At 51.6% G+C, this 26,827-nt stretch overlaps 1 protein-coding gene across 1 annotated transcript in view; it reads left to right on the forward strand.

Annotated features, from left to right (window-relative positions):
* The window catches only part of TTLL11 (tubulin tyrosine ligase like 11), a 235,594-nt gene extending 221,641 nt beyond the window's left edge, over positions 1-13,953 (forward strand). The window contains exon 9 of the mRNA XM_087419160.1: positions 12,900-13,953. Within this exon, the coding sequence (XP_087275286.1) occupies positions 12,900-13,192 (293 nt within the window). The 3' untranslated portion in view covers positions 13,193-13,953. The remainder of the gene's footprint in view (positions 1-12,899) is intronic.
* Positions 13,954-26,827: the final 12,874 nt, after the last annotated feature.

Below are 26,827 nucleotides of genomic sequence, written 5' to 3' on the forward strand. Positions count from 1 at the left end.
GTTGGCAGGTGGCGATGGTGGAAGTGGGGAGACCAGCCAGGAGGCTGTGTGGGAGTCCAGGGAAGCAAAGGCCTCTGAGGCAGGCCTGGGGGGCGATGGTGGAGATGGAGAGCAGAGGTGTAAAGTACATGGGATGTTGGGGGGAGGGAGGGACTGAGGAAGGGGAGTTCCAACAATGGCTCTCAGACTCTGGCTGGAGCAGTGAGGTGGGTGGACATATTATTTATTGAAATGGGCTAGGATTTAGGGAAAAGCAGGATCAGAAGAGCAAGAGATCCATTTCTAACAGGCTCTTTGAGATGCTAATGAGACATCTCAGTGGCAAAAAAGCTGTCTGGCCTGGAGATAACGATTTGGACGAGGGCATTGATTCATGGAAGATATTTAAAGCCTAGGGAATGAATGACAGGAAGAGAGAGAAGGGAAGCTTGGCCCCAGCAGAGACCCCTGCAGACCCCACACCAGGGAAAGCAGAGAAAAGCCAGGAGAGACACAGAGCCCGAGCCAGGACTTTCCAAAAAATACCAAGGAAAGCTGGAGAGTGGGATGTTACAGAGGTGGGAAGAGGGTGTTTCCAGGAGGGAGGCTTCCATGCTGTCAAATGCTGCAGAGAGCAGGAGACAAGGAGAGATCAGAGAGAGAAGGTGCCCGGTCATTGGGCGAAAGCAGTTCAGTGGAGAAGTAGCGAACTGATGCCCCCACTGGTGATCGGAGGGGAGGCTGTGGGGACAGTGCCGCGTGCCAGCATCCCTTTTGGGCAGTTTGGCTGAGCAGGGAGCAGAGATAGAATGGTGACCAGTGGACACGATATCAAGGCAACCTTTCAAACAATGCAAGACCTGGGGTGTGTTCGATGGCCACTGGGCATGATTCAGGAGGAGGGGAGAAATTGAGGATCCAGGGGCCCCAGGCATTGACTCCAGACCACAGAGCTGTCCTCCTGCTGGTGCTCCCCAGGCGATTATCGGCTTCTTCCTTTGCATTCTAACCCTGTCCACTCCTGGTTCCACACCCCTCTCTGCCTCCCCACTCCCCCCTCCCCTCCACCAGGTGAGGGCTTGCTCCTCTCTGTATCCTCCTGATGCGTGGTCAGTGAGTGTTGGTGCAATTGAATGGCACTAGTTCCTGCCTTACAAGTCCTCTCAGAGCAAGGCCATGGTGGGGAAGAAGAGTTAGATTTGCTCTCTGGAAAACTGGGGCCGCTGGAGAGGCTTTGCACATTTCAGCTCAGAGGCAGAGAGCACACAGTGAGAAGGGGCCTCCTGGGGAGGTGATGAGCGCCCCACCGCTGGAGGTGGCCAGGAGCGGGCTCCATAACTGTTATTAGCAATGTCAGGAAGAGCAACCAGAGCTCAGAATTTCACAGGGAAACTACAGGGAGCCAGCAAGACAGCACTAGAAACCGTGCGTTTTCTGCTAACTCGTGACTGTGGCTCTTTCCCTGCCTCTCTGAGAGACAGCACGCTGAGAGGGTAGGCTCACAGAGCCTGGGTTCGAATCCCCACCACCACCTCCAGTCTGTGGGACTCTGGGTGAATATCCTTACCTCCCTGCACCCCAGAAGCCTGCAGCACCCAACTAACAGAACCCAAGAAAGCAAAGTTTCACTATGTCTTTAAACACAGGTGAACAATCGAGGGTGAAATGGGGGGTCATAAATGCATCTGCCACCCAGATTGTGTTTTGAGGATGAAATAAGAGCTTTTCACAAAGAGCTCGGCACAGTGCCTGACACACACTAAGCAACTACTCTTGTTAATTCTTACTATTTTGAGTGTTGTTATTATCCTGTAAGAGGCTGGATGGTGTTATCTCTGAAATCCTTTCCAAGCCAGAGATTTGACCACTTGCTGAGGAATCAGTGTTGAGCCCCAGAAGGTTCTACTGAAGCCATAAATCCCACGAGAAATTTCTGGAACAGCACGACGGAGTTGCAGGAAGCGGTGACCAGTCCTGTAGCCCGTCTTCCCAGATGGTGACTCAGGAACTTGTGTCTGTGTCGTGGTGGAATCAGGGGTGACGCTGGATGGGCCTGGAGTAGGACCTCTGGGCCACTCTGCACCAGCCAGCGGCGTGACCTGTGATTAATGAAACGATGAAATAGCTGCTTTCGTCTTTGATTCTGTTTGTTATTTGGGTGCCACGGGCTTCTGGGGGTAATGATTTTTCCGCAAGTTCTATTTATGGTTCATTCCTGACACTTATTAATTTTTCCATCCAGCCAAGGACAAAGGTGAGAGTGACTTGTTGTTGCTGTAATGCTAGAATACAATGACTGCGTGTACCAACTTCTGTTCCCGAGCTGTGGGGGAGCAGAAGAGCAAGGCTCTCCCTTTCTTCCTTAAAGGATGGGCCTTCAGGAGGTTTCTATCTGGTTTGGGGGACAGGCTGCGTACAGCAGCGGTGGGAGCCCCAGCAACACCACTCTCCAACGGTGTGGCCTTGGGCGAGTGGAGTGTGACCTTGGCCAAGTGGCAGGCCTCTCTGAGTTCAGACCCCTCGTTGGCACAGTGTGAATGTTAGCGGTACAGCCTCCCAGGGTTGCCGTGAGATTAAAGGAGCGAGTCAGGGAAAACGCACAGCATGAGTCCTGGCAGGCAGAGCGTCCTCAATAAACGGGGTTTGTGACTTTAGTTATTACCATTTTTAAAACCTTGAGAAGCCATCATCACTCCCAATGCTTCTGGAACCCTGAGAAACCACCTAGTCCCCCGCTCATTTCACAGAAGGGGAGAGTGAGGCCGGGGAGGGGAAGAGACTGACTCAAAGCCACTCAAAGCCACGTGGTCCGCAGGGGCAGAGACCATTCAAGAATCCAGGTCTCCTGACCTCCCCGCAGGATTTGTCTTCTTTGTAATCCCAGTCAGTTTGCTCATTTATTCCACAAACAATTGTTGAGAGCCTGCTCTGTGCTGGCTGGAGATGGGGGTGAAGACTCTCTGGCCTCGTGTGGAGACGAGCTCTCTGCAATCACAGAAGAAAATGAAACCAATGCCGTGATAGCTCTCCAGGCGGAGTGAGGTCAGAGTGCAGAGATCCAAGTGGACAAATGACGGAGGACTCATTCTGCTATGTTTTAAACACTGTATCGGGCTTGTTCTGGGTGATGCCTTGTAAAAGCCACTCGGGGCAGATATTACTGTCCCCACTTTACAGACGAAGAAATGGAGACCCCGAGAGGTGAAATGACCTGCTAAAGACTAGACAGCTACTAAGTGGTAGAGCCAGGACTCAGACCAGCCCAATCTGACTCCCATCACTATTGCACGGAGCCATATGCCATCTCCTGGGAAATGCCCAGAATTCATCTCCCGTAAGGGAGTCCTTTGAAATCCCAGCCCCAGGCCTGGAGGCACCGTGGTCATGCTGGGGGGACCAGGCAGCAGCAGGCAGGGAGTGGGCTTCGAGGCATCCTGAGGATGGAGAGAAGAAAGATTCTTTCGATTAACCACCTCGGAGCTGGCACAGCCGCACATATAGCTCTTGTGGGAACATTCCACTCACAGATAGAAATCACTAAGCTAATTCTAGTCAAGATCATTCAGCTTTATTTCCTACCAACGATCCCAAACCAAAAACTTGTATACTTACACATTTAGAATTTCACTGTGAGACAGAAACATCTATTCTAGGTGAGTAATAAGGAAGAGATTTAAAGGTTGGGGAGAGAGAAGGAACCGGCAAGGAGCTGTCCTGGCCCAGCACACCGATACCTTGAGATAGAATTCCTAGCAAGAAGCTCAGGTATTTTGAGAGGAAAAAAAGCTCATATTCAGTCTGGGATAATCTCCCTGGCTGTCGACAATGATTTGGATTTAATTATATCATATATGCAAATGTGCTCTGTACACTGTAAAATAATACATAAATGTCAGATGTTAGGAAAGAGCGTGGTGTAGGAAAAAGAATGTAGGTTTGTGAGTCAAGAGAGGCACGGGTTTAAATGCTGCCTCGTCCACTCAGGGGGGACTGTGACAAGCCCCGTGGCCTCTCTGGGTCCGTGTTCCTCAACTGTACATAGGGAGTACTTGTAATAACATCCTCTTCTGAACATCACTCTGAGAACCAGAGGAGAAAATGGATATTCTTTGTAAATTGGCAAGTGCTGTGCACACGGAAGGTATTATTCTTGTTTCCATCCTTAAGCCCCAGAATAGATGATGGGATTATGGGAGAGCAGCCACCAGCGCTTTCATTAAGTCCTGTGTTCGAGGACCCCTCCCTGGAAGTGGAGAGGAGAGGACTCGAGGCCAGAAGGAGCCCCTGGGCCCACCCTCGCCCGGCTGATTGACAGAATGAGGCCATGGTCTGTCAGGGGCCGCCTCCCAATATCCAAGTGGCCGTCTTGGGTGAGAGACGTGTGGATGGCTACAACTGAAATATTTCAAAGGCTGCTTTCTCCAGCGACACCCGTCAACCCAAGTGAAGTTTCAAAAAATACTCCACAGCTTATCTTCAGGCATGGGAGGCAGGTGGGGAAAGCCTGTTCGCAGAGACGGACGGATCTGCCTGCTCCTTCTTGCTGACATCCAGCAGAGATGGATGAGGCCCATCCCTCATTCGCTGCAAGGCGAGTGTTGTTTCTTTCTTCTAGACGCCTAGAATTAACGCTCTGACTTGGCCATCTCTTTGAAGCAGCGGCAGAGTAAAGAAGTCAGGAGAGTGGCTTTTGGGGTCTGCCATCTACCAGCTATATGACTTTGGCAAGTCTCTTGAGTGTAAAATGGGATTGATGGCAACACTGCTTCGTAGGGTTTCTGGGGGATTAAGTTAAATAACACGTGGGAAGCTTTAGCCCAGGGCCTTGCGTGTAATGAGGGCTCAATAAATATTAACGGTCATTGCTTCCTTTCGTTACTTTTACTATAACAGGTCACTAAAGCAATGGTACCAAAGAGATGCTTCCAACTCCAAGTCAGAGCTGTGAGGGTTTTCCGGGGGGCTGGTGGAGGAGCAGGGAAGAGGGGCAGGATTTCTTATATTCCTCCTAAATGGCTCAGGTAATCTCAGAGACTTGGTTAGTGGTAAGAGAGTGTCCCCAAGTGCTGGATGTGCCTCAGCTGAACTGAGCATTCCAGGGTGCTATGGACTGAATTGTGTCCCCCCCACAGATTCATATGTTGAAACTCTAACCCCCAATGTGACTATATTTGGAGATGCAAGTCTAAGGAGGTAATCAAGGTTAAATGAGATCATAAGGGTGGGGCCCTGATCCAATAGGACTGGTGTCCTTATAAGAAGAGACAGCAGAGAGCTGGCTTGCTCACTCTTTCCACCATATGAAGACAGCAAGATGGTGGCCGTCTGCAGGCCAGGAAGAGAGCTCCCACCAGAACCAAACCCTCCTGGCACCCTGATCTCAGACATTCGGCCTCCAGAACCGTGAGAAAATGAATTTCTGTTGTTGAAGCCCCAAGGCCATGGTATTTGGTTATGGTATTTGGCAGCCCAAACAGCTGAAGATGGTGAGGAGGGGTGGGCAGTGGGGTTTCAGAGGAGAAAGCTCGTTCTGTGCCTCCCCAAAGGTTCTTGATTGCCCACAGCGGAGCTTGCCCAGCACTAGGCTTCTCAAAGACCACGCTCTTAGTTTCTTTACTCCACGCCTCCTCAAGAGCCCTTAAAGAGATAGCCAAGTGGAAGTGTTCATTCCAAAGGTTCCTTGATCAGCCATGGGTGCAGAATCCCCAACACTGCAATTACAAGGGCGGTTTCTGGGGCCTCATCGCCAACAGATAGAATCTCCAGGGGATGGGAACAGGAACCTGCAATTCTGGAAAGGTCCCTAGATTATTTTATGCATAGGATATTTGAAAACCACTGGCCTTGAAGGGAGGTCAGTCCCCCAAGCCTGGTGCTGGAGCCCTCCTTCATAAGGGCTCCTGACTTGCCCTCACGGCCACATCCAACCCACTGGCAGATCGAGGATCCATTGGCACTACCCCCAGACTCTATCCAGAATCTCATCACCCCTCACCTCCTCCACTGCTACCACCCTGGTCCAAGCCACTATCAGCCCTCACTGGGACTAGTGCAGTAGACCCCTTACAGATCTCCTTGCTTTCGTTCACATGGGCCCCTACCACCTGCTCTCAATACAGCAGCCACCCTGACCATGTCACTTCGAAACTCCCCAGTAGCCTCTCACCTTCATCAGCATGAAATCCAAAGTCCATCCTCGGTCTGCAGAGCCCTCTGTGGCCTGGCCTGCTAGAACCCTTCCAGTCTAATCTACTTCAGTACAGACAGAGAAGGGCAGGGCCTCAGAGAGGGCAACAGAGCTCTGCCCCACTTAGCGGTCAAGCAGTGATGCTGGAAGAAACCGGGCTTGGGCCGGCCCCATGGCTTAGAAGTTAAGTGCACACACTCCGCTACTGGCGGCCCGGGTTCGGATCCCGGGCATGCACTGACGCACCGCTTCTCTGGCCATGCTGAGGCCGCATCCCACATACAGCAACTAGAAGGATGTGCAGCTATGACATACAACTATCTACTGGGGCTTTGGGGAGAAAAAGGAGGAGGATTGGCAATAGATGTTGGCTCGGAGCTGGTCTTCCTCAGCAAAAAGTGGAGGATTAGCATGGATGTTAGCTCAGGGCTGATCTTCCTCACAAAAAAAAAAAGAAAAGAAATGCTGTACTCTTAAAAAAAAAAAAAAAAAGAAAGAAAGAAATCAGGCGTGTGTGGTTTCTCAGAAACCAAGGGAGCACGTAATGCAAAGTTGGAACCATTTCACAGTTTTTCAGCTCCACCATTAGTCTTTTAAAAATAACTGTTTGCTCTCAATCAGAGTATCTTAAAATACAGACATTTTTAGCCCAAAGTCAAGCTTCTCGAAGTTCAGGGGCAGGTCCTTTTGTAAATAGGCCCCTTCTTGCAGATGAACTGTCAGGGTGGAGTATGTACAGACTGGACTCAGCAGTGGGGAGGAGGCGGAGGGGGAAGGGCTGGGGTTCTCAAAGTGGGGTACCTGACCAGCAGCCCCCTCACCACCTGGGAAGGAGGTAGAAGTGCAGATTCTCAGACCTTCGGAATCAGGAGCTCTGGGGGTGGAGCCCACAGTCTGCGTTTTCACAGTCCCTCGGGGGCCTCTAAACTCGGAGAGCCTCTGGTCTGGATCGTCTTGGTTTTGTAAGCCAGCTCGTCATGTAAGAGAAGAGATTTCACAGGTTGCCTGTCCGCTTGCCCTTGGCTTCCCTCCGAGTCCTCGGCTGTCGAACGGGAATGACCACACCTGCGTCACAAGATTGTTAAAACCTTCACAGTCCGTTCCAGTCAATTAAATGGGTCTTGATTGGTGCCTGCCACATGCTGGTCTGTGCCAGGCACTGGGGACTATGAAAAAGATTGGGACAATGTCCTTGCCTCCAGGAGCACAGAATCCCACTGGGGAGACAGCCTCATACCCATCGATTTGTCCCAGTATATGACAAGAGACAAAAGGAAGCCCCAAGGATGGGCAATTAACTCCACCTGGGGGTGGGCCAAGGAGCGCTCCACAGAACCAGTGACCTCAGAGGCTGGATTGGGGGTATTTTAAAAATATACATTTTGGGGCCGGCCTGGTGGCGCAAGTGGTTAAGTGCGCGCGCTCCGCTTCGGCGGCCCAGGGTTCACAGGTTCGGATCCCAGGCGCACACCGACGCACCACTTGTCAAGCCATGCTGTGGCTTGTCCCATATAAAGTAGAGGAAGATGGGCATGGATATTAACCCAGGGCCAATCTTCCTCAGCAAAAAGAGGAGGATTGGCATGGGATATTAGCTCAGGGCTGATCTTCCTCACAAAAAAAAAAAATACATTTTTTTCCAGTTATTATCAACAATGAGCATGCATTATCTTATTTGGAAAATACAGAAAACTAGAAAGAAGGATATAAAAATATGCTGTAAGTCTAACACTGCTCCCCCCACCCCTACTGTAAATAAGTTGCAGATGAATACCATTGTGGACCTTATGTTTTCCTTTGTAAGGAATATTTTGAAACACTTGAATGATTCTTAAAACTTTCACCAAATTGCTTTTCAAAAGTCCACAGCGATTTCACCACTGCCTCACTATTATCATTATTTTACATTTTTGTTAGTTTAGTGGGTGAGCAGTAGCACCTCTGGCTTCGATGGGATTGGATGTTTTCTCTCTTACTTGCTAATGTATGTGAACTGCCCATTCACGGTCTTTGGCCATTTGGGGACTCTATAAGGTTGAAGTATTTTTAACACGAAATTAACTATGAAACCAAAATTACATTAAAAAAAAACAGATTCCAAGAGTTTTATTGTAAGGGAATAAATCAGAAATAAAAACAATGGCATACCACATGTTTATTATAATACTCTCAATAATAGTGAAAAGATGTAACTAGTCTCAGTGTTCGGCAGCGGGGGGTGTGACAAAATGATATGCAAGTCAAGATTTGATGGAATATTATGCAACCATTAAAATAACTATGAAAGCTGCATAGTAACACAAAAAAATATTTACATTGGTGCATGATGTCATTACAACCAAGTGAGAACACGTCTCCTGTGGACAAAGAGTGGATGGAAGGTCAGTCAGAGAGGACCCTTGGGTTCTAGAGAGGGGGCAGTGCGTGAGCTTTACTATGCTTCTGCTAAGACTCTCACGGTATTTTATAGTAAGTAATAATAAGGAAGGAGAAAGACCCAGAGAGAACATATCAATAGTCTGTGGGGCATCTGGAAAAGGCTGGAGTCTCCAACCGGGCGGGGGCTGCTCCTTCGTCTGAGCCCCAGCTCACGGCTCCGGTGGGAACCCCAGCAGCCCTGCTCCTGGAACACAACAAGTTACTTAGTGGAAGCTTGCTCCCTCTGGTTCTCCCCCTCCTCCTCCCCCCACTCCCATCCCCTCAAAGCCTTAAGAAGGTTAAATTCTCTGAAGTTTAGTGAGTATTGACCTGGCTCTGACCACCGTTCCCTGGGCCACCTTGAGGAAATGAGGATCAGGAACAATCTCTTGTCAAACTCACAGCCCCTTAGAATGGCCAATGTGGGGGCCAGAGACCCGTGTGTTCATGGTGCGCGGTTTGGGGCGCCCTCTTCCCAACCCTCATTGGCCTTTGGGCTCACTCAGACACTCTCACCAGGGCTGGGCAAAGCATGCAGGGCCGTCGGTCAGTGTAGACAGCCCTCTTCCCCAGTCCCTGGCCTGAGGAGTGTTTGGTTTGCTTTTTTATTTTGGTGGAAGGCAGGGAGGGGTGCAGTTTGAGGTCAGGAGACCTGCTTCTGTCGCTTTCCGGCTGTGTGACTTGGGGCCTCGTTTACCGCTCCCCCTTCTGTAAGATGAAGATGTACACAAGGATTCTACAGCATCGGGAGTGACGGTGGCTTTGCTGGTGACGGGGAGCCAAGAGTCCCTTAGGCGAGTCCCTGTAGGTGACGGAGGCCTGTGAGGGTGGGCTCTGAGCCACCACATCTGCCTCACAAGACTTCATTTGAGGAATAAAACAGAACAAACCAAGAAAAAAAAATCATCAACAGCACCCCACAAGGTTTCGATCACTATAAAAAAATTGAAATCCCTGGACTGGAAGACGTGCTCAGGCTGTTATAGGTGTGGGACTCCACATCCCAGATCACCACTCACTTTGCCCTGACAGCTTCAGTGGCTCCCGCCTTACTTCTCTGGCCTTCGGCTCTCTCCAGAGTCTGGTCCAGCTGGCCCCTCCCCAGCCTGTCCTGCTGCAGGCACCCTGGTTAATACTGGGCCACACGCCCCACCTCTGCCTCGCTCATCCCTGCTCTTCGCCAAGCCCACCACCTCCAGCTCATGTTTGCCCATGAAAGCCCTACCCATTCTTCAAGGCCCAACTCCAGTGCCCCCTTCCTACAAGCTGCCTCTGCTCCCCCACCCCCTAAAACCCCCAGTCACTGGCTTCACTGTTTCCTGTAGGTTCTACATATTTCCGTCAAAGCCTGTCTGTCCTCCACAACTATGTTCTTACCTCTGGAGTGTTCTTGGTGGAGATGCTCAGGAGGGGTTTTCAGGAATAAGGTGCAGAATCAGCAGTGCATGAGGCCTGGGTTCGAATCCCAGCCCTGCCACTTACCAGTGTGTGACCTGGTAGCAAGTTATTTCGTCTCTCTGGGCCTCAGTTTTCTCCTCTGTACAGTGGGAGTGGTAGTGAGGATCGGAGCACCTGGCATAGCGCATCGGGCTTGTGCAAGAGTCAATAATGTCCATTCCCCTTCACTTCCTCTTCTATTTTCCATATACATATTTAAACTTTTTTATATCAAAGTAGAACATATATGCAGAAAGTTTGCATTGTGTTTTTTCAAAGTAATACGTGTACATAAATTCACATTCAAATAGTAGCAAAGGGTTTGTAATTAAAAGCAGCTGCCCCTGCCTTACCTCTTTCCACCCTCTAGAATTTCCCATTGCTTATTTTAAGATTGCATATGTGTTGACTATAGAAAATCAGGAAACGTAGACAAGCAAAAAGAAAACCAAGTATCACACACTAAATCTCATTTCTCATTTTAGAATGTCTTCTTCCAGATGATTTAGCCATGCTTTCTTTTTCCCCAACAAAGGTCCTCATTGTATTTTTTCTGTGCATTATAGCTCTAATCACAATCTGCCTTCAATTAAGGGGAGGAAACTAATATTAACTGAGTAAAAGGTACTCAGTCCTTGCTACTCAGAGTGTGCTCCAGAGAGCAGCAGCACAGACACCACCGGGAAGCTTGTTAGGAATGCAGAGTCTCAGGCCCCACCCCAGAATCTGCATTTTGACAAAACTGTGGAGATTGGCATGCACAATAAAGCTGGGAAGGTTCTGTAAACCAGAGCTACTCAAAGTTGCAGTCCACGAACTGTTCCTGACAGTCCTGGACAAGTGGCTTAAGCCAGAATGTGACGGCGTGCTGCTTCCTTTATAGAGAAGACTTGCTACAAAATCCTGCCGGCTGAACTAAACAATGTGATGGATGAGGAGAGTGCTTACAGTCTCGCCCAAGCTCCTTATCTCGTCAGAGACCAGGGACAGGCAGTTCCTGGACTTGGCACCCGTCTGCCGACCACACTTGGAGTAGCACAGTTTAGATCACAGTCGGGAAGTTGGAGGCTGGGACTGCAGTGGGTTTCTCTGGCTTTGGATCTCGGCCTCTTCCACTCTGCACGTATCTGACCCCCCCCCCCACTGACTGTGACACACACACACGCAGGCATGCACACACACATGCATGCACACACATGCGCACACACCCCCTAGGAGAGCCCCGGTCCGGAGTTGGTGATTATAAAATATCTGTCTCTTGGTGAGATGCATTTCCCTGCATCTCTGTCTGCACCAGGCCTCTGTTTACATTAAGAGGATTTTCCACCAGGGTTACCGTTGTCTTGATCAACTCCTCCTGTCAGGGCCAAACAGAGCAGGGGACTTGCAGAGCATATGGAATCAAGAGAAGCCTAGCAAAAAAGCTTTGATGGACTTGGAAGGAGAAAAAGAACAACTTCTCAGCTCAGTTCAAGTCCCCGACACAAAAAGAGCTCTCAGATCCCAGGGTCTGTATATAATCCAGCATTTACATACTCCAGGCCAGGCTTCTGCCTGCGGGGACAGAGGCAGGTGAATAAGGCGTCTGAGCCGGGAAGCAAGGCCACTGGGAAGGTGCGGAGCGGCAGAGTGGAGCCAGCCTCGTCTAAAAGCTGCATGGCATTTGGTCCCGCCTTAGTGTCACCCTCCCCAAGAAGCCGAGGGAATCCCAAGAATTTGGATCACAGGGTTCATTTTTACTTGGACATTGGGAAGACTCAGAACCTTTCATGCAGCACAACTTAGTTAAAAGAATTGGGAGTCAGACTTTGAATTTCCAGACCACTAGTCTCGGGCTGTGTGACCTTAGGGAATTTACTCAACCTCTCTGAGTGTTAGTTTCCTCATCTGTAAAGTGGGGCATAATAATACTGACCTTGTAAAGGTGTTGTGAGGGTGAGGGGCAGTGTCTATAAAGTGCCTAGAACCAGCTTATTCATTCATTCACTCGTGTATTCAGCCCATCTATATTGAGCACCTTCTGTGCTAGTGAGCTGGAGCCCACGATCCAGCAGGGAAGATAGAGGTTGTCACAGAACCGCACAAATACGCACAGAACAGCTGCCCCAGATGCTACAAAGAAAAGTGCAAGAAGCCTGTGCCGGGGCTGGCTCTAATCTGGGGATCAGGGAAGGTTTTACTGAGCAAGTGATTGTGAGCTCAGATCCCAAGGATAAGCAAGAGCTTATGAGGCACAGTAGGGGAAGAACATTCCAGGTGCACAGTGGGGACTACTATTAATAGCTTCCAGAATATCGTTTTGAGTAGAGAGACGGGGTCAGGTTTATTTTACTTTTTGAGATACAATTTACATACAGCAAAATGCACAAATTTTAAGGTACAATCTGATGAGTTCTGACAAATGCCCACACCAGTGTAACCAATATCTCTATTAAGATATGGAGCATTGCCATCAGAGTGGGCTGATCTTCATGACCGTCTCCCTTACTATGAAAGGAGGGCCTGGGTTTTATGGGAACACTTTATGGTGGTGCAGAGAGATAGGCTTTGGGCTGGGTTCAAATCTCAACTTCACCACCTTCTACCCATATGACTTTGCGCTGGTCTTTCCGCTTCTCTGAGACTTAGTTTCCTCATCGGTAAAATAGGGTTAATTAAACCTACTGCACAGAGTTGTTTAAGGGATCGAATCTGCAAATGGTTGTAAATGCCCCGCTGGCGCCTGGCGCACAGTAGGCACTCTGTGAGTTAGCTATTTCGTTTCCAGGTTGGAAACAGTAGTGGGGAGAAAGCCTAGTGGTGGGAGCCGGGTGTGCCCAGGGCAGCGTGCTGAGCAGCTTTCGCACACACACCCCTAACGCGGATCTCTCGTCCACAGGGATGTGCCTGCAGGCCTTCGTAGAGGCTTTCTTCTACCTGGCTCAGAGGAAGTTCAAGATGCTGCCACTCCACGAGCAGGTGGCCTCGCTGATCGACCTGTGTGAATACCACCTGTCCCTGCTGGACGAAAAGCGTCTGGTGTGCGGCCGGAGTGGCACCTCGGGGGCCCGGCCCCCTTACAGTGGCACCCCCCAGGAGGCCACCCCCGCAGCCCATCTGGCTGAGGGCAACCCCCCACCCTGCGCAGACGGTGCCCAGAAGCTCTCCCATTCCAGACACGCTCTGTCCTGAGGGCACCTCTGTGCTCCCGGAAGAAGAGCGAGCCCTTCAGGGCTGAAGGGGCCCCCCCGGGGCTCCCTGCCTGGGAGAAAGAGCAGGCGGCCGGAACTCCCGCCTGAGATTCCCTGTCATCGCCTCCCTGTGCTGCTGAGCTGCGCTTTGAAAGGCCGATGCTCTCCTGCCTCCCTCCCGGCGCCTTTTGGTGCTCCACCTGCTTGCACATCATCAGCGGACATACGACATCCAAACGTGACAGATGGCATCTTCTATTCTGGGCTCACAGGAAGCAACAATGGGGGTAAAGCTGTTGCATTTGGGGCACGGGACACCAGCAACCCCAAGACTGAGAGCTGTGGAGAGGAAAGAGCTGGAGGGGGCCCAAGTCCCGGGTCCGCCGGGGCCTCCGAGAGAATGCTGGTTAACGCCCGAGAACAGCGTGTGTACTTCCTACCACCCCTTCTGTGACAATGGAGTGGAAATATCGAGTAGGCGGACGCGACTCTCCCATCCCGATCATGTGCTACACGGGTGTAGTTACAGATTAGCCTCATTTCCTTCATTGCTTGCCTGTTGCTGCAATGTTTGGTTTGTTATTAATTAAGAAATAATTAATTCAGAAGTAACTAAGTAGGACTCCTAGAGTCTTGGAGCTGGCAGGAGCCTCAGAGGTCGTTTTGTCTGATTTTGTTTGACCTTGACCCCAAAGCAGGAGTCAGTCCCACTGTCATGTGACCTCTGATTGGAGCCCTCCCTGGGTGAGGGGCTCGCCACGTGGCCAGCAGCCTCACAGCAGGCACTGCCAGAGGGCCCCTCTGGTCCCAGCACGTGCTGGGTGCCCTGGTGGGAGGAGGGAGGTTCAGAGGGGAGGGAGACACGACCTGGGTGGAATTAGAGTGAGCAGGAGCTTAATGTCAGAAGTGTGAGGAAAAGGGGAGCCCACGCTATCCCTTCCACAAGACCCTGTCTTGGTCTCCATCCGTGTCCCCCAGGCAGTCCCCTTCTCAGAGGGGAACCCTCTGGGGCAGCCAAAGGTGGCATTTTGGAAAACAGCCATGGGCAAGTCAGGGTCTAGGCCCACGGACGACAGACAGACAGGAGACTGCTCTTGCAAAGCCAAGCTCTCCAGAGATTTGCTGGATGTGGAGTTAATGTGGCCCTTTCCAGAGGGTCCCCTTTAAAGGATCCTGGGGGCCCTGGGAAGAGCTGACCATCCCGCCACAAGTGAGGAGGATGAAAGGTCTTTGAGGGCATTTGCACGGTGCCTGGCACACAGTGGGACTCAGAAAATGCTTGGAAGGTAGGATAAGCGAGAGAGTCACGGTCAGCAGAATTGTCTCCTGGACCAGACAGCGCGTCTCCCTTCTCCTCTTCCTCTCTTTTCTTCTTCCTTCTCACGTCCTTCCCTGTCTCCCCATCCAAGTCCCTGTCACTCAAAACAATGGGAGCAGTTGACTCAAAGTCCCACACAGAGCCTGGTACATAGTGTCTGTTGAAATGACTGACTTGGATTCAGCCTCCTAGGAATATTTTTAAACCTAAAGAGAAGGTTGTTGATCCAAGATCCTCCCAACGGTTGGCGAGATAGTTTAGAGCAGGGGCCCTTGTTAATCCTCGCCTGACCCTCCTCCCCGCCAGAAGCCCACTCTCTCAAGGAGCAAAGCCTGCTTCCCCTGCAGTACAGCTCCTGTCCTGCTGCCTCCTCCCCCTGCTCCTCAGGGCACAGGCAGAGCCCAGGCCGTTGCCCTTCCCCCATCCAGAGGGCCCCAGCAGTCGCTGAGCCCTGCAGAGACCACACTGGGCTCTTCGGTGGCAGGAGACACTGTCTTTCTAGAAAGAAAATAAATGTCTTTATTTTCCCCAGCAAAAGGCAGGACAGGTGGCCTAAGATGGAAGGGGCAGGAGGAACCCGATGTGCATCAAGTGCCTCCTACATGGGGGCCTTTTAGAGGTGTCGTCAGCTCGATTCTCCAGTCTCTAGTTTCATAATGCTGTTCCCACTTTCAGATGAGGAAAGAAAGGCCTGGGGGGTCACGTGGTAGAGCCAGGCCTTGGTCCAGATCTGTCAGTGGACTCCAGAGCCCCATCTCCTCTATGTCCCTGGGTGACACACAGACTGCTGGTGGGTCCTCCCTGGTCTGGGGCTCCCTGCGGTCCCCGAGGGCTCTGCTCACCGTCACACAGTCTGCTGGCGTGCACCAGGGCAATCAATGTTCCTAAATGGTCCGCTGTGAGAAACAGAGCTTGAAGACCCTGCACCCGCTCCTCCCATCCCTGTAGCCGGAGCAAATGGATTTCACGGGGAAAGACCCCAGCAAATGCGTCTCGGCACACTTGTCAGCAGCTGGGAGCAGCAGTCTTTTAAACAAAGCTTGAACTTTACATCGCTTCTTGAAGTTGGTTTCCAGAAAACATTCACTTGCAAAAATGGAGTGCAATTTTCAGGTCCAAAACCAACCAAGCACACTGAATTTTGGGGGGAAAAAAAAAATCAATAGGTTGAATTCGGCCACATTGTTTGGGGTGATATGAAAATATCAGCTCTCATGGGGAGGAACACCCCCTCCCCATCTCTTGCACATCATCCTGCCAGGTCACTGTCTAGAAGGAGCCCCTCCTCTGCAGACAGGACCCTGAGTAAGCTCCACACCCACTCGTGTGAGTGTTAGGGAAATGGGGGCCATTTTACAAGAGGCCAGTGAGTGACAGGTGGGGCCCTTTTTTCCCAATGCCGTGGAACAGGAAGAATCAGAGGCTGCTGCTCATCAGAGTGAGTGATGCGAGACTTCCCCCGCCTCCTCGTGCCCAGCAGAGGTCCCGCTGGGTTTACCCTCTTTGGTAATTGGCCGCTCATTTTGCGGGGTGTAATTGAAGTGACAGCAAAAGCAGGTGTTTCCTTCCTCCTGGAAGAGAGGAACCGGAGCCCGGAGCCCGGACCCAGGACCCAGAGATGCTGCGTGTAGAGCTGAGGCCCCTGTGCTGGGCCTGTGGGACAAGCCCATTCCAGAGAAGGGCTCTCAGGATCCAACCCCACCTCTTCTCCCCACTCCCTCCTGCACTTCCCCCGCTCCTGCTGATGTGCCCCCACACGCAGTGCAGCCACACGGGCCCTCTCACTGTTCCCTGGCCCCTTGGAGGGCCAGCACTGCAGAGTGGGTTCAATGAATGGATGAGAAGATCAGGCTCCGGCTGTTTCAGCTTGGGGTGCGTCACTGGGCCACTGCCCTCCACCCTTGTCTGCCGTGCCTGCCCCTTTCTGGTGTGCTCAGACAGCTTCCTTCCCCTTCCATGCTGGCCTTACCTGCTCTCTTCCTTCCTGCCTCCCAGGGGATGTGCTTGGCTTCTCTGCTGGTGCAGTCAGGAGCTCTGTCCCCACGGCCTGGCCAGAATGGGGCCTGCAGTAGGTGCTTGTAAAAGTGGGATTCAGTGCAGCTGTTAGCAGCGCTGGTCCCAACAGGTCCCTACCCCTGTGCGGAGGCAGAGCCACCTGGAGACAGGAGCCTCCATCCCCAAAACAAGCCTCCTTGACCCCTCTTGTTTCTCCTCTGGGCCTCTGTCCACTCTCCCTAGCTCAGACCTCATCATCTCTTGCTGGCACTTCATCAGTCTCCTGCCTCTCAACCCCCTCAACCATCCTCCATCCTCATTGGCTGGAAGGAACTCAGAGAACCATAGAGCTGACCACATGATCCCCTCCTTCAATTAACCCTCATCTTTTCCCAGATAAAGCTCCTTAAGCTGACATTCAAGGCCCCTCATGATCCAGTCCCTTCCTTCCTTTCCACCCCAAATGCACGCCCAGCCCATGACACTGTGCTTGTGCTCCCTCGGCTCTTTGTATCTGTTGTTACAGCTCGGGAAGAGAATGTGCTGGTTCCCACCTGCATGGGAGGGCACAGGGTGCAGACCTGCCCCATGCTCTCCCACCCCTCCACTCGCAGTCCGCTCTGCCTAGATGGCCTCCTCCCTCCATCCAATGGAAACTTATTTATCTTTCAAGGTCCTGCTCAAATGTCCCTGCTGCAACCCCCCAAACAGAATGAACCACTCCCTCCGTATAATTGTGAGAATCTGGAAAGTTCTTTTTTATCACGCTTGCCCTGTGGTATCACAGCTTTGCCCCCACCGAGCTGTGGGGTCTTTCAGGGTCAAGCAGCTGCTGGATTCATGCCGGCCCCTCGGGCACAGAGCAGGGCCCAGCAGGTGCCGGGTGAAATAACAGGAATGTTCAGGAGGCCGCAGGTGAGGAGCCTGAGTTACAACTGTTCTCCCCTCAGCCTGTGGATGCCCTGAAGAATCACGGATTTCTAAACCTCGCCAAGCGACCCGCTCAACACCTCCGTATCCCCAGCTGCCCCCTTCTCTCCCGGGATGCAGAGGCTGTCCCAGGACCCCGAGCAGACAATGGTTCCTGGCCCTGGGCAGTCTCTCCATGTCCCTTTGTGCCCAGCCTCAGGTCTGGGCTGCATCTCCATGGGCACTCCCTCTCATTCAGCCGTGGAGAGTAAGGGCCAGCAGGCCGAGTCATCCTCATCACGGCTCCTCCATCGGGCATCACACCTGTCCCTTCAACTCCTTAGTAGCCTGCGTTTGTGCGGGGTTGGTTCAGAGCAGATAATCCCCATGTGAATGTCCATGGTCGGGGTGGGTTAGACGGGGTTGAGGAGGAGCCCAGACATTTGGAATGGTGTTCTGTGCCTTTCTAGAACCAACTCCCTTTCCCACGTGAGTGTAACAACATCTGTTCTATGCTTTGCGGTTTACAAAGCACTTTTACACCCATCCTCTCATCTGATCCTCCCAACACCCCAGCGAAAGATGAGGACTCTCATCACCCTCTTTTCACAGATTGGGGGCTGATGCCCATGGGGTCCCCTGACTTACCCAAGGCCTCATAGCTGATGAAAGACAGAACTCACAGTGAGGTCCTGGCCCCAAATCCCATGCTCCTTTCTCGGCGCCATAACTGCTCTACACGGTGCCTCAATGCTCCTAACAACCCAGTGGGGACAGGGTTTGGATCTCATTTCACAGACGCGGAAACCCACATCTCAGAGAGTCTGGGTGATTGCTCAGCTAGTATTGGGGTTGTGGGGGCTTGACTTGGGGCTCTCCAACCTGCTTTTCCCATGCTGAGCACCCCAAGAGGCCTCCAGCTTCCTCAGCCACACAAGGGGTGCCAGGTCCTCCGTCGCCTGATCTCTGGGAACGTAAGGCGAGAAGTAGACAGCATCATACATGTGGAAGTATTTTGTAAACCGAAGTGCTGCTCGCATGCCCTGCTATCTCCAGACTGGCTCCTGGTTCCCTACAAAGTGTGAAGGGACGAAGGAACGAGGTTCCTCCTTGGGTGTTGTCATCCATCACGACAAATGAAGCCCCAACAGCCAGCTCCTCTCCCTCCCCTCCTCCGGTCACCCGCACACACTCGAAGACATTCACGGGGTGAAAAATGGCTTCTGCCGTTCCTCCGACACCTTGAATTTGCCTCGTGATTGGCAGAGTATTACTCCAAAATAGCTTAATTTTTTTTTCATTTCTTGATTAATGCTCTAAACTCCTTGGCCCTATAATTGAGAATCGGGCTGGAATGTTTGGCCTTTGAGCCGCTTCCCTTGAAGCTCAGAAATGATGGACTCTCCGTCAGGGAGCTGGTGATCCCAGTGGCTGGGGGAGCTGTCCTTCTCCCTCAGCCAGGTAAATTCACCACAGTGTGTATTACCCTAAAATCCACCTGGCCTTGATGGATATTTTTGCCAGTCTCCTATTTAGTTTGATGAATGTGAGATAGATTTTCCCACATGGCATATGAATTTCTCCCTCACAAAATAAGTCTGAATTTTTTTCTGTTCCCAGGGACAAAGGAGCTTTGCAGAACCGTCAACATATTCAATTACCTCCAACTCTAGGAACCAAAAGTCTTGATTTTTATGTAACTAGAAAAACCACACAACACAATACCCACACGTGCATGCGTGCATGCACACACACACACACACATGCACTGAGCACTGTTAAGCTTTGGCATAAGATGGCAAAATTACTGATGTTTTCCTCATTTCTGGCAATTTGCTTCTGTGTCTTATTTAGAGAGCAGAGGAAAAAGGGCTCTTTGCAGCCCTGGGGTAACATAACGTGCTCACGCAGAGGCTCATGGGAGACATTTCTTCCCACACAAAGGTGTTTGCTGAGATTCCGACCAGGACTGTCATCTCGGGCCCCGGGGCTCCCCCAAGCCCCTCCCAGGCTGCAGAGGCAAGACAAGGAGCTGGGTGATGCAAGAATCAGCAGGGACATCTTCCCTTCAGAACCTCTTGCATCAGAATGGGGTAAACGAGAGCCAAGAATCCCTGAGCGGTATGGAAAGAGCAAGAGTCTAGTTTTTGCTGTGTCCATCGCTCTCTCGCTGTGTGACCGTGGCCCAGTGACTTGACCTCTTTGCCCTAGTCCTGGCCTGTACAGTGAAATCGTGTCACAATAAATGTAAAGCCTGGCCTGGGCCTTGGTGCCCTGGAAGTGTCTTAATAAATGTCTGTTGAGAAAAGATCTCAATATGCCGGAACAAGACAGATGCCAGGGAACACCTCTGCCCACCTCCACATCCCTGATGGCGGAGGCTCCTCGAGGTCTGGTGAGAGGCCCCGCGTGATCGAGCCTTCCTCCCTTTGCACAGGGCTCTGCTACGAGGCTGCAGCTCCCGCCTCTTAAAAGCCTTTAAAAATTCTTTATTAAATTTTCATGGCGCGTAAAGTCAAGGTTCTGTTACTTGGCCTCAGTTGTCTTGGTAACTTCATAAAATGCAATAATAAAATGAAGCTGAGTGTTGCTAAACACAAGCTCATTGTATAAACCACTGCCAAGTATTGACGATTTCTTCTGCGTGATAATTTTGGACAGCAAATCCACCTGGCTGGGCAATACTTGTTCATTTTGGGTCAATCGGTAAGAAAAGGACTCCTTTTAATTTTTTCTCCTGTAACATTTGCCTGGGAAGCTCAATATTTCCTCAAGGAAACTGGAACATCCTGAGGGAGATGGAGGGAAGAGTTTGGAAAATCCTCCAATCCTTGATTTCCTGGGGACAGTCTCCCATAGGGAGGGAGTGACATGTCCCTAAAATTTGGCCACCTGTCAGAGACTGTGCGGCAGGGGCGCCTGCCCTGGGAGGGGGGGTGGCCCCTTCCAGCTTCGTGCAGGCAGCAGTCACTGCATGCAGCTCTGGGCAGAGCAGGTGTGGTCACAACCTTGACCCTCACAGGGGATGCTCGAGGCTGGGCACCTCCCCAGAGAACTGAGCCGCTCAGGTTGCACCAAAGGGCAACCTGGTGCTGCCGGCACACCTGGTGGCTCCATCCCTGGGAACAGAGGCCCTCACCCCTCCGGCACCACCTCTCCCGTTGACCCTTTGGGAGCAGCTATGTCTGCTCTGAATACTTCCCAGACTCTGGACCACCTGGCAGAAAGTGAAAAGCAGAGGGCCTTGAGTTACAAATTTAGTGGGATCCTTGCGCCCTGGAAATCACCAGCAGCCAACAGCATCAGAGAGGCGTTCATGCGCACAGCCCCTCCACAGCGAGGGGCTGCTCAGGCAGGCTGCTACCCAGGTAACTCCTTTGTTCTTTGGACCCCTCAGGTTCACCATTTTATGAAACCTTCGGGTGCTACGCATTCCTCATGCTCCTACCCTGTGCCAGCCCCTTGGTCCTAGACTCCTGTGCCCTCAGGTCGTGGCTCGGCCGTGTGGTCGAGCTGTCCCCCACTCCCTACTGGAGAGACCCGGGTTTGCCGCCTGAGGTCCCGCAGCCAGGCGGGGAGGCGGCTCCAGACGCCTACGAGGTTGGAATTGCCTCGGCCTCTGCAATGGGCCAGGCACGTCTTCTAGGGAGTGAGCAGGGACTGTCGGGGCCACAGGGTACTTTCCACACAGCTGCCTCCCCCAGGAGCCTGGGCATCTGGTGGTGCCCTCAGTGCTCAGATCCCGCCTCCGTCTTTAACCTAAGCAGCTGCAGCTTCATCGCTCATGTGTAATGGGCTTTGTTATAAGATTGTATCCACGGGCTGCATTCCAAACTGTCAATTTTACAAGTGGGGCAAGGGAAGCCTGGAGAAGGGAAGGGCCTTGCCCCAAATGCCCAGCAAGTTAGGGACATGAGCTCAGGCCTCCTCAGTGAGGGAATCGGAAGAGCAGAAGCCAGCGCCAGCCCAGGAAGCCTCTAGTTCAGCAGTTTAAACCTGGATTCCACAGTGCCCAAGAGCAGCTCAGCTGGTCTCTGTTTTCTATATTGCGGTTGCATGTGAGCAAAAAGCATCAAATGTCACCGTCATCACTCCCAACTTCTTACCTGTGACAAAGCTGCAGGCCTGGGAGAAGTAACTGGTCAAAATCACGACCACAGCAGCATCTCCCCCCCGGTCACCTGAGCCCAGCCGTGACTCCTGCCACCGCTCCAGACGCCTGGACATCTGGAAAATGTACATGGTGCTGGCAACAGTGCTCAGTCGCTGGGCTGGTTCGCCCCAGGGCCCAGGGCAGGAGTGGGCTCCCCCAGATTGGACCATCTCACTCACCTACCATAGAATGGTTTGGGGACCCTCAGAGGCCGGCGCTGGGCTCATCTCTCACTTGGCTCTAATCATCAGATACTCATGATGTGATCTCTGAGACACTCCACCTCAACAGCTCCTCACGGGTCGCTGAAATAGATCTGCTGTGAGCTATTTCTGGAGCCAGCTGCTGTGGCATCGGTGGGTCACTGGGTTTATCACCGTCTGTGCTGGGGTAAAATAGAGCCCAGACAGAAGTCTGCGGGCGTGGCCCAGAGGCCAGCTGCAAGCAGCCACTTATGTGAAGCCTCATGTTTTAGCTTTAAAAGTCCCGTAGACATTGCGTTTGGCTCCATATTATATCCATATTTTAGTCAGGATAGGCTGGGTCATGCTGGAATAACAAATAACTCCCCAAATCACAGTGGCTTAGCCCACGGAGGTTTATTTCTTGCTCAAGTGAATCTGACATGGGTCAGGTGGCCTCCAGGATGACTCTCCTCCACGCAGGATGTGGGCTGCTGCCAGCCTGAGCTCTTTCCTCTCAGTGAGGGCTTCCAAGTTGCCTCTGGGAAAAAGAGAAGACGGGAGGGTTGCAGGGGTGGTTGTTCAGGGAGCGCTGACTTCACCTCCGCCCGCACGCCCTTGGCCAGAACCCAGCCACACTGCCCCAAAATAAGGGCACAGGACACTGGGAATGGTATTCTTCCTGTACACCCAAGTAGAAAACAATGAAATGGGGCTTGAACACGTAGTATCATTTTGCCTGAATTCGTATTTCTTTCAATATCAAAATGTTTTTCTCCCCCTCAATCTTCAAATAAAATTGCTGCTCCAGGAAATGACCAGGCTTATCTCCCAGCTACACAGCGCACCCCGCCTCCATCACACACTCTCCATTTGAGAAGCACGGCATGATAGGGGGCACATGGATTTCCTAAGACTCCAGAACCACAGGGAGATACTGGGGCTATCTTGTATCTTCCCACCAAGAAATCCAATCCTAGGTTCTGTAGCTTGGCTGCAGCTCAGCTCCAAGCTCCTTGGGGAGCTTTCCCATCACCTGGAAAACTGAGTCCAAAGCAGGTCACCACTGAAGTTTCCCCTTGAGGGGGATGGGAGCCAGGCCTGGCTCCAAGAATGGCTGAAGATCCCGGACAGAGTGTCTGCGCTTCCCAGGCTGGAGCAGGGCACTCGATCCAGGGGCTCTCTGGCCTAGAGACAGGTGGTCTGGCCAAGCCAGCTCCATCTGCCCCTGCTGAGGAGGGTGGGCCCTGCACAAAGCAGTGGATCGAATGGCATCCGGGCTCCTCCTGTAGCTGGTGGCAATTGTGTCACCATTAACACAGGGCAATGGGCCTGGGGGAGTGTAAACCACGTCCTCGATTCACATTCACTGAGCACATGCAATGGCCAAACCATGCCAGACACAGCATATGTGTTAGTTCACTTACTCTGAGAAACATGTTCAGGAAATGGATACTCTTATTATCACCCCATTTTACAGTTGAGGAAACTGAGGTTCAAACCTCAGATGAAGTGACTTGCCCGAGGTGGCACGGTTTGTAAATGTCAAAGTCGATCTGAGATCTCAGCCTCATGGAGCCGGCACTCCAGACGGTTCTCCTCCCTGCTGCCACGCTGGGCTCCCCCTTCAAATGGGGGTGAGTCCTGCCAAGGGAGGCATCCGAGCACATGTGGCAGCGGGAGGCTCGGGGGGAGGGTTTGAATAGCATCATATCAGCATATGTGTCTCTGAAAAGCCCTTACGTGTAATAAAATCCTCGAGGAAAGTCCTTACCAGTCTCTGCTTCCTGCAGGCTGCCCCAGCCCAGCCACGTTTACAGAACAGGTAGGCCTTGGGGATTGCTCAGCTTGGCAGCAGAGTGATGGCTGAGGCAATATGGAGAGGCCACATTCCAATGACTGAGGCAGCCTCCGTGTCTGGCCAGAATATGCTGGGCAGTGCGGGGAGGGGAGGCCGGTGGCGAAAACCGTGACCATGCGTGGAGGACCGGCTGCGTCCCAGGCACGAGCATCACCCAGCCATCGTGGCGAGGTGGGTGTCATCACTCTCCTTTTACAGCCAAGGAAACTGAGGTTTGAGAAGCTTCGAGCCTTGCCTAAGGCCACAGAAGGCTGCCCTTCCCTGGCCCACAAGGCCACCAGAGAGGCTCTGAGGCAACACGGCAGGGAGAGGGAAGCGGCCGCCCACATTATTGTCAGAATGTCCCAGGACACCAACAACCCAGGCCCCCGATGTGTGAGCAAAGTGTCACAATGTCTAGATTGTCTGCCCCAAAGCCAGGGCTCCCAGCTCCACAGCCCAGAAGAGCCTGCCCACCAGGGTCTGGAAATGACCCTCTTGTTTCAGGGTGCTCACATGTGGCAAATGAAGTGACACCTGAGGGGAAGGGACGAGAACCTTGGGACAGCAGAGAGGGGCCTTTAGTGCAGAGGCAAATCCACATTCACACAATTCCACATTCTTTACTCGATAAAATGTGGAAGAATATTATACATTTTACATAGGTTTCCTTAAAAAAAAAAAAAAATGCTGGGGCCGGCCCGGTGGCGTAGTTAAGTTCGTGTGCTCTGCTTCAGCGGCCCAGGGTTCATGGGTTAGGATCCCAGGTGTGCACCTGCACACCACTCATCAAGCCATGCTGTGGCGGTGTCCCACATACAAAATAGAGGAAGATTGGCACAGGTATTAGCTCCGCAACAATCTTCCTCTAGCAAAAAGAGGAAGATTGGCAATAGATGTTAGCTCAGGGCCAATCTTCCTCACCCCCCCCCAAAAAAAAAGCTTTTAAAAAGTTTTGATTCTTATAATATAGCTAGAAAAGTCACTTTCATAGAAATTTATTTCCTAAGGACACTGGGTAAAATGAGACCCCACATGGAAAAGACACTCAACCATCTGGGCGTCTTCTTGTTGTTATCATTTTTTTTTTAGGAAGATAGGGCCTCTGCTAACATCTGTTGCCAATCTTCCTCTTTTTCTTTTTTCTCCCCAAAGCCCTAGTACCTAGTTGTGTATCATCGTTGTAGAGTTGTAGCTCTTCTATGTGGGACGCTGCCTCGGCAAGCTTGATGAGTGGTGAGAATGTCTGCGCCCAGGATCTGAACCAGCGAACCCGGGGCCGCCAAAGCAGAGCGGGCAAACTTAACCGCTATACCCCCAGGCCAGCCCCTTATTTTTAAAAATATGCAATCGATATATAGATAGATAGATATACATATACATATACACACATAAATGCACAAATGGCATTAATGCATATATGTGGCTAAAACAAACAAAAACAGCACAAAAAGATGTACAGTGACAAGTCATTTCCCTTCCACTCCTCTCCCTCAATTCTCCAGTCTGTCCCTGGAGACAACTATAGTTTCTGGATTTGGGGTGTCCTTTCGAAGACAGTCTGTGTCTCTACAAGAATTCTCACCTATGTGTGTAGACACTGACCTGCACTCTGCTTTTTCCGCTGTTTCTTGGAGATTGTTGCAAGATGCACACACGCAGGTGGCCTCAGTTTCTTAATGGCGTCATGGCATGCTGGTGGACGACGCACTATAATCACTTATAATACTTTAGTTTACTCAACTGGTCCCCAGTTAGTGTATTTATGTTGTTTCCAGTTTTCTGTTACTACGTAAAGTGCAGCAGGGACTGTCCTCATTCGCGCATCTTTATACACATGTACAAGTGCATCCTAGAGGTTGAATTACTAGGTCAAAGGATACGTGCATGGTTAATTGCGATCGATATTTCCAAATTGCCATCCCAAGAGGCTGGACCAATTTTCAGTGCCACCAGCAATGCGTGAGAGAGCCAGATACCCCCATCCGTCCAACACAGCGTATTGTGAAAATGCTACCCTTTGCCAATCGATGGGCAAAGAATATGGCATCGTCTGATTATAGATTTAATTTTTGTTTCTCTCATTATGAATGAAGTTGAGACTGCTTTTATGTGTTTAAAAGCCATCAGTATTTCCTTTTCTGTGAACTGACTGCTCATATTCTTTGCCCATTTTTCTACTGGTCTTTTCCTTGTTGATTTGTAGCATCTCTTTGCAGATGAAAAGAATTAGCCTTTTGTCATATCTTTGCAAAACATGCGCTCTACATGGGCCATTTTCCGGCAGCCAACTGTCTCTCTGCCTCCAACATGTTCTCCACAGGCTGCTGGAGTGGCCTTTCTGAAACGCCAGTCTGATCATGTCACCCTCCTACCTGAAGATGTAAAATGGCTTCCTGCCCCCTGGATCCAGCCCAGACTCCTCACTTGGTTTTGGGGGGTCTTTCCCGTTTGGGGAAGCCCCAAACTTCCCCCCAGCCCGACCAGCAGGGCCACCATGTGCAGTTGTGCACTGCACAGTAGCCAGTGACACGGGGAGAAGAATCTCAGGGGCGCCTCCTAGAGGTGAACCACAGGGCAGCCTGCTGAGTGGCTGCCTCTGTCTCCCATAAACCTCACCTCAGAACTCATCACAGTTTTTGACATTCCCCAAACACCCCACGCTCCTCCATCCCTCCAGGGCCACATCCATGCTCCTCCCTCTGCCCATAACGCCCCTCCCCCACTGGGGGCCTGGTGAGCCTTTTCTTCACCCAGCAGTTGATGGTCACCTCCTCTGCAAAGCTGGTCCTACCCCTGCGGGCCGACTCATCCTCTCCTCGGGCCCCCCCGGCCCTCATGCATCCCTTTAACCCACTTCAAGGTGCTTCTCTCTCTAGGGCAGGGCTGGACTCGTTCATGTCTGATCCCACCCCCAGCCAGCGCCTTGCACGGAGGAGGTACTCAGGAAGTGTGTGTGGAATGAATGAGTGAGTGAATGAGTGAATGGATGAAGGTAGTTTTCCAACTGCTGAACCCAGCAGGCACGAGGAGCAGGGGTGAAGACCCAGAATCTCTTCGGCCTTCTCAGCCTAATGGAAAGTTGTGCATTTACCCAATAGGCTGTTCTTTTGTATGAATATCCATTAAACACTTTGCAAAATGCAAATTGAAAAAACAGACCGGTTCTTCCCAGGTAATTATCGTCTGCCTTGTGAGTCTGTGGTGAGGGCCGTTTTCTTTAGGAGGTCTACTGCTCT

The sequence above is a fragment of the Ceratotherium simum genome, chromosome 29, assembly GCF_057802395.1.
Source record: "Ceratotherium simum simum isolate JZ-2026a chromosome 29, ASM5780239v1, whole genome shotgun sequence".
NCBI classification, from domain to species: Eukaryota; Metazoa; Chordata; class Mammalia; order Perissodactyla; family Rhinocerotidae; genus Ceratotherium; species Ceratotherium simum.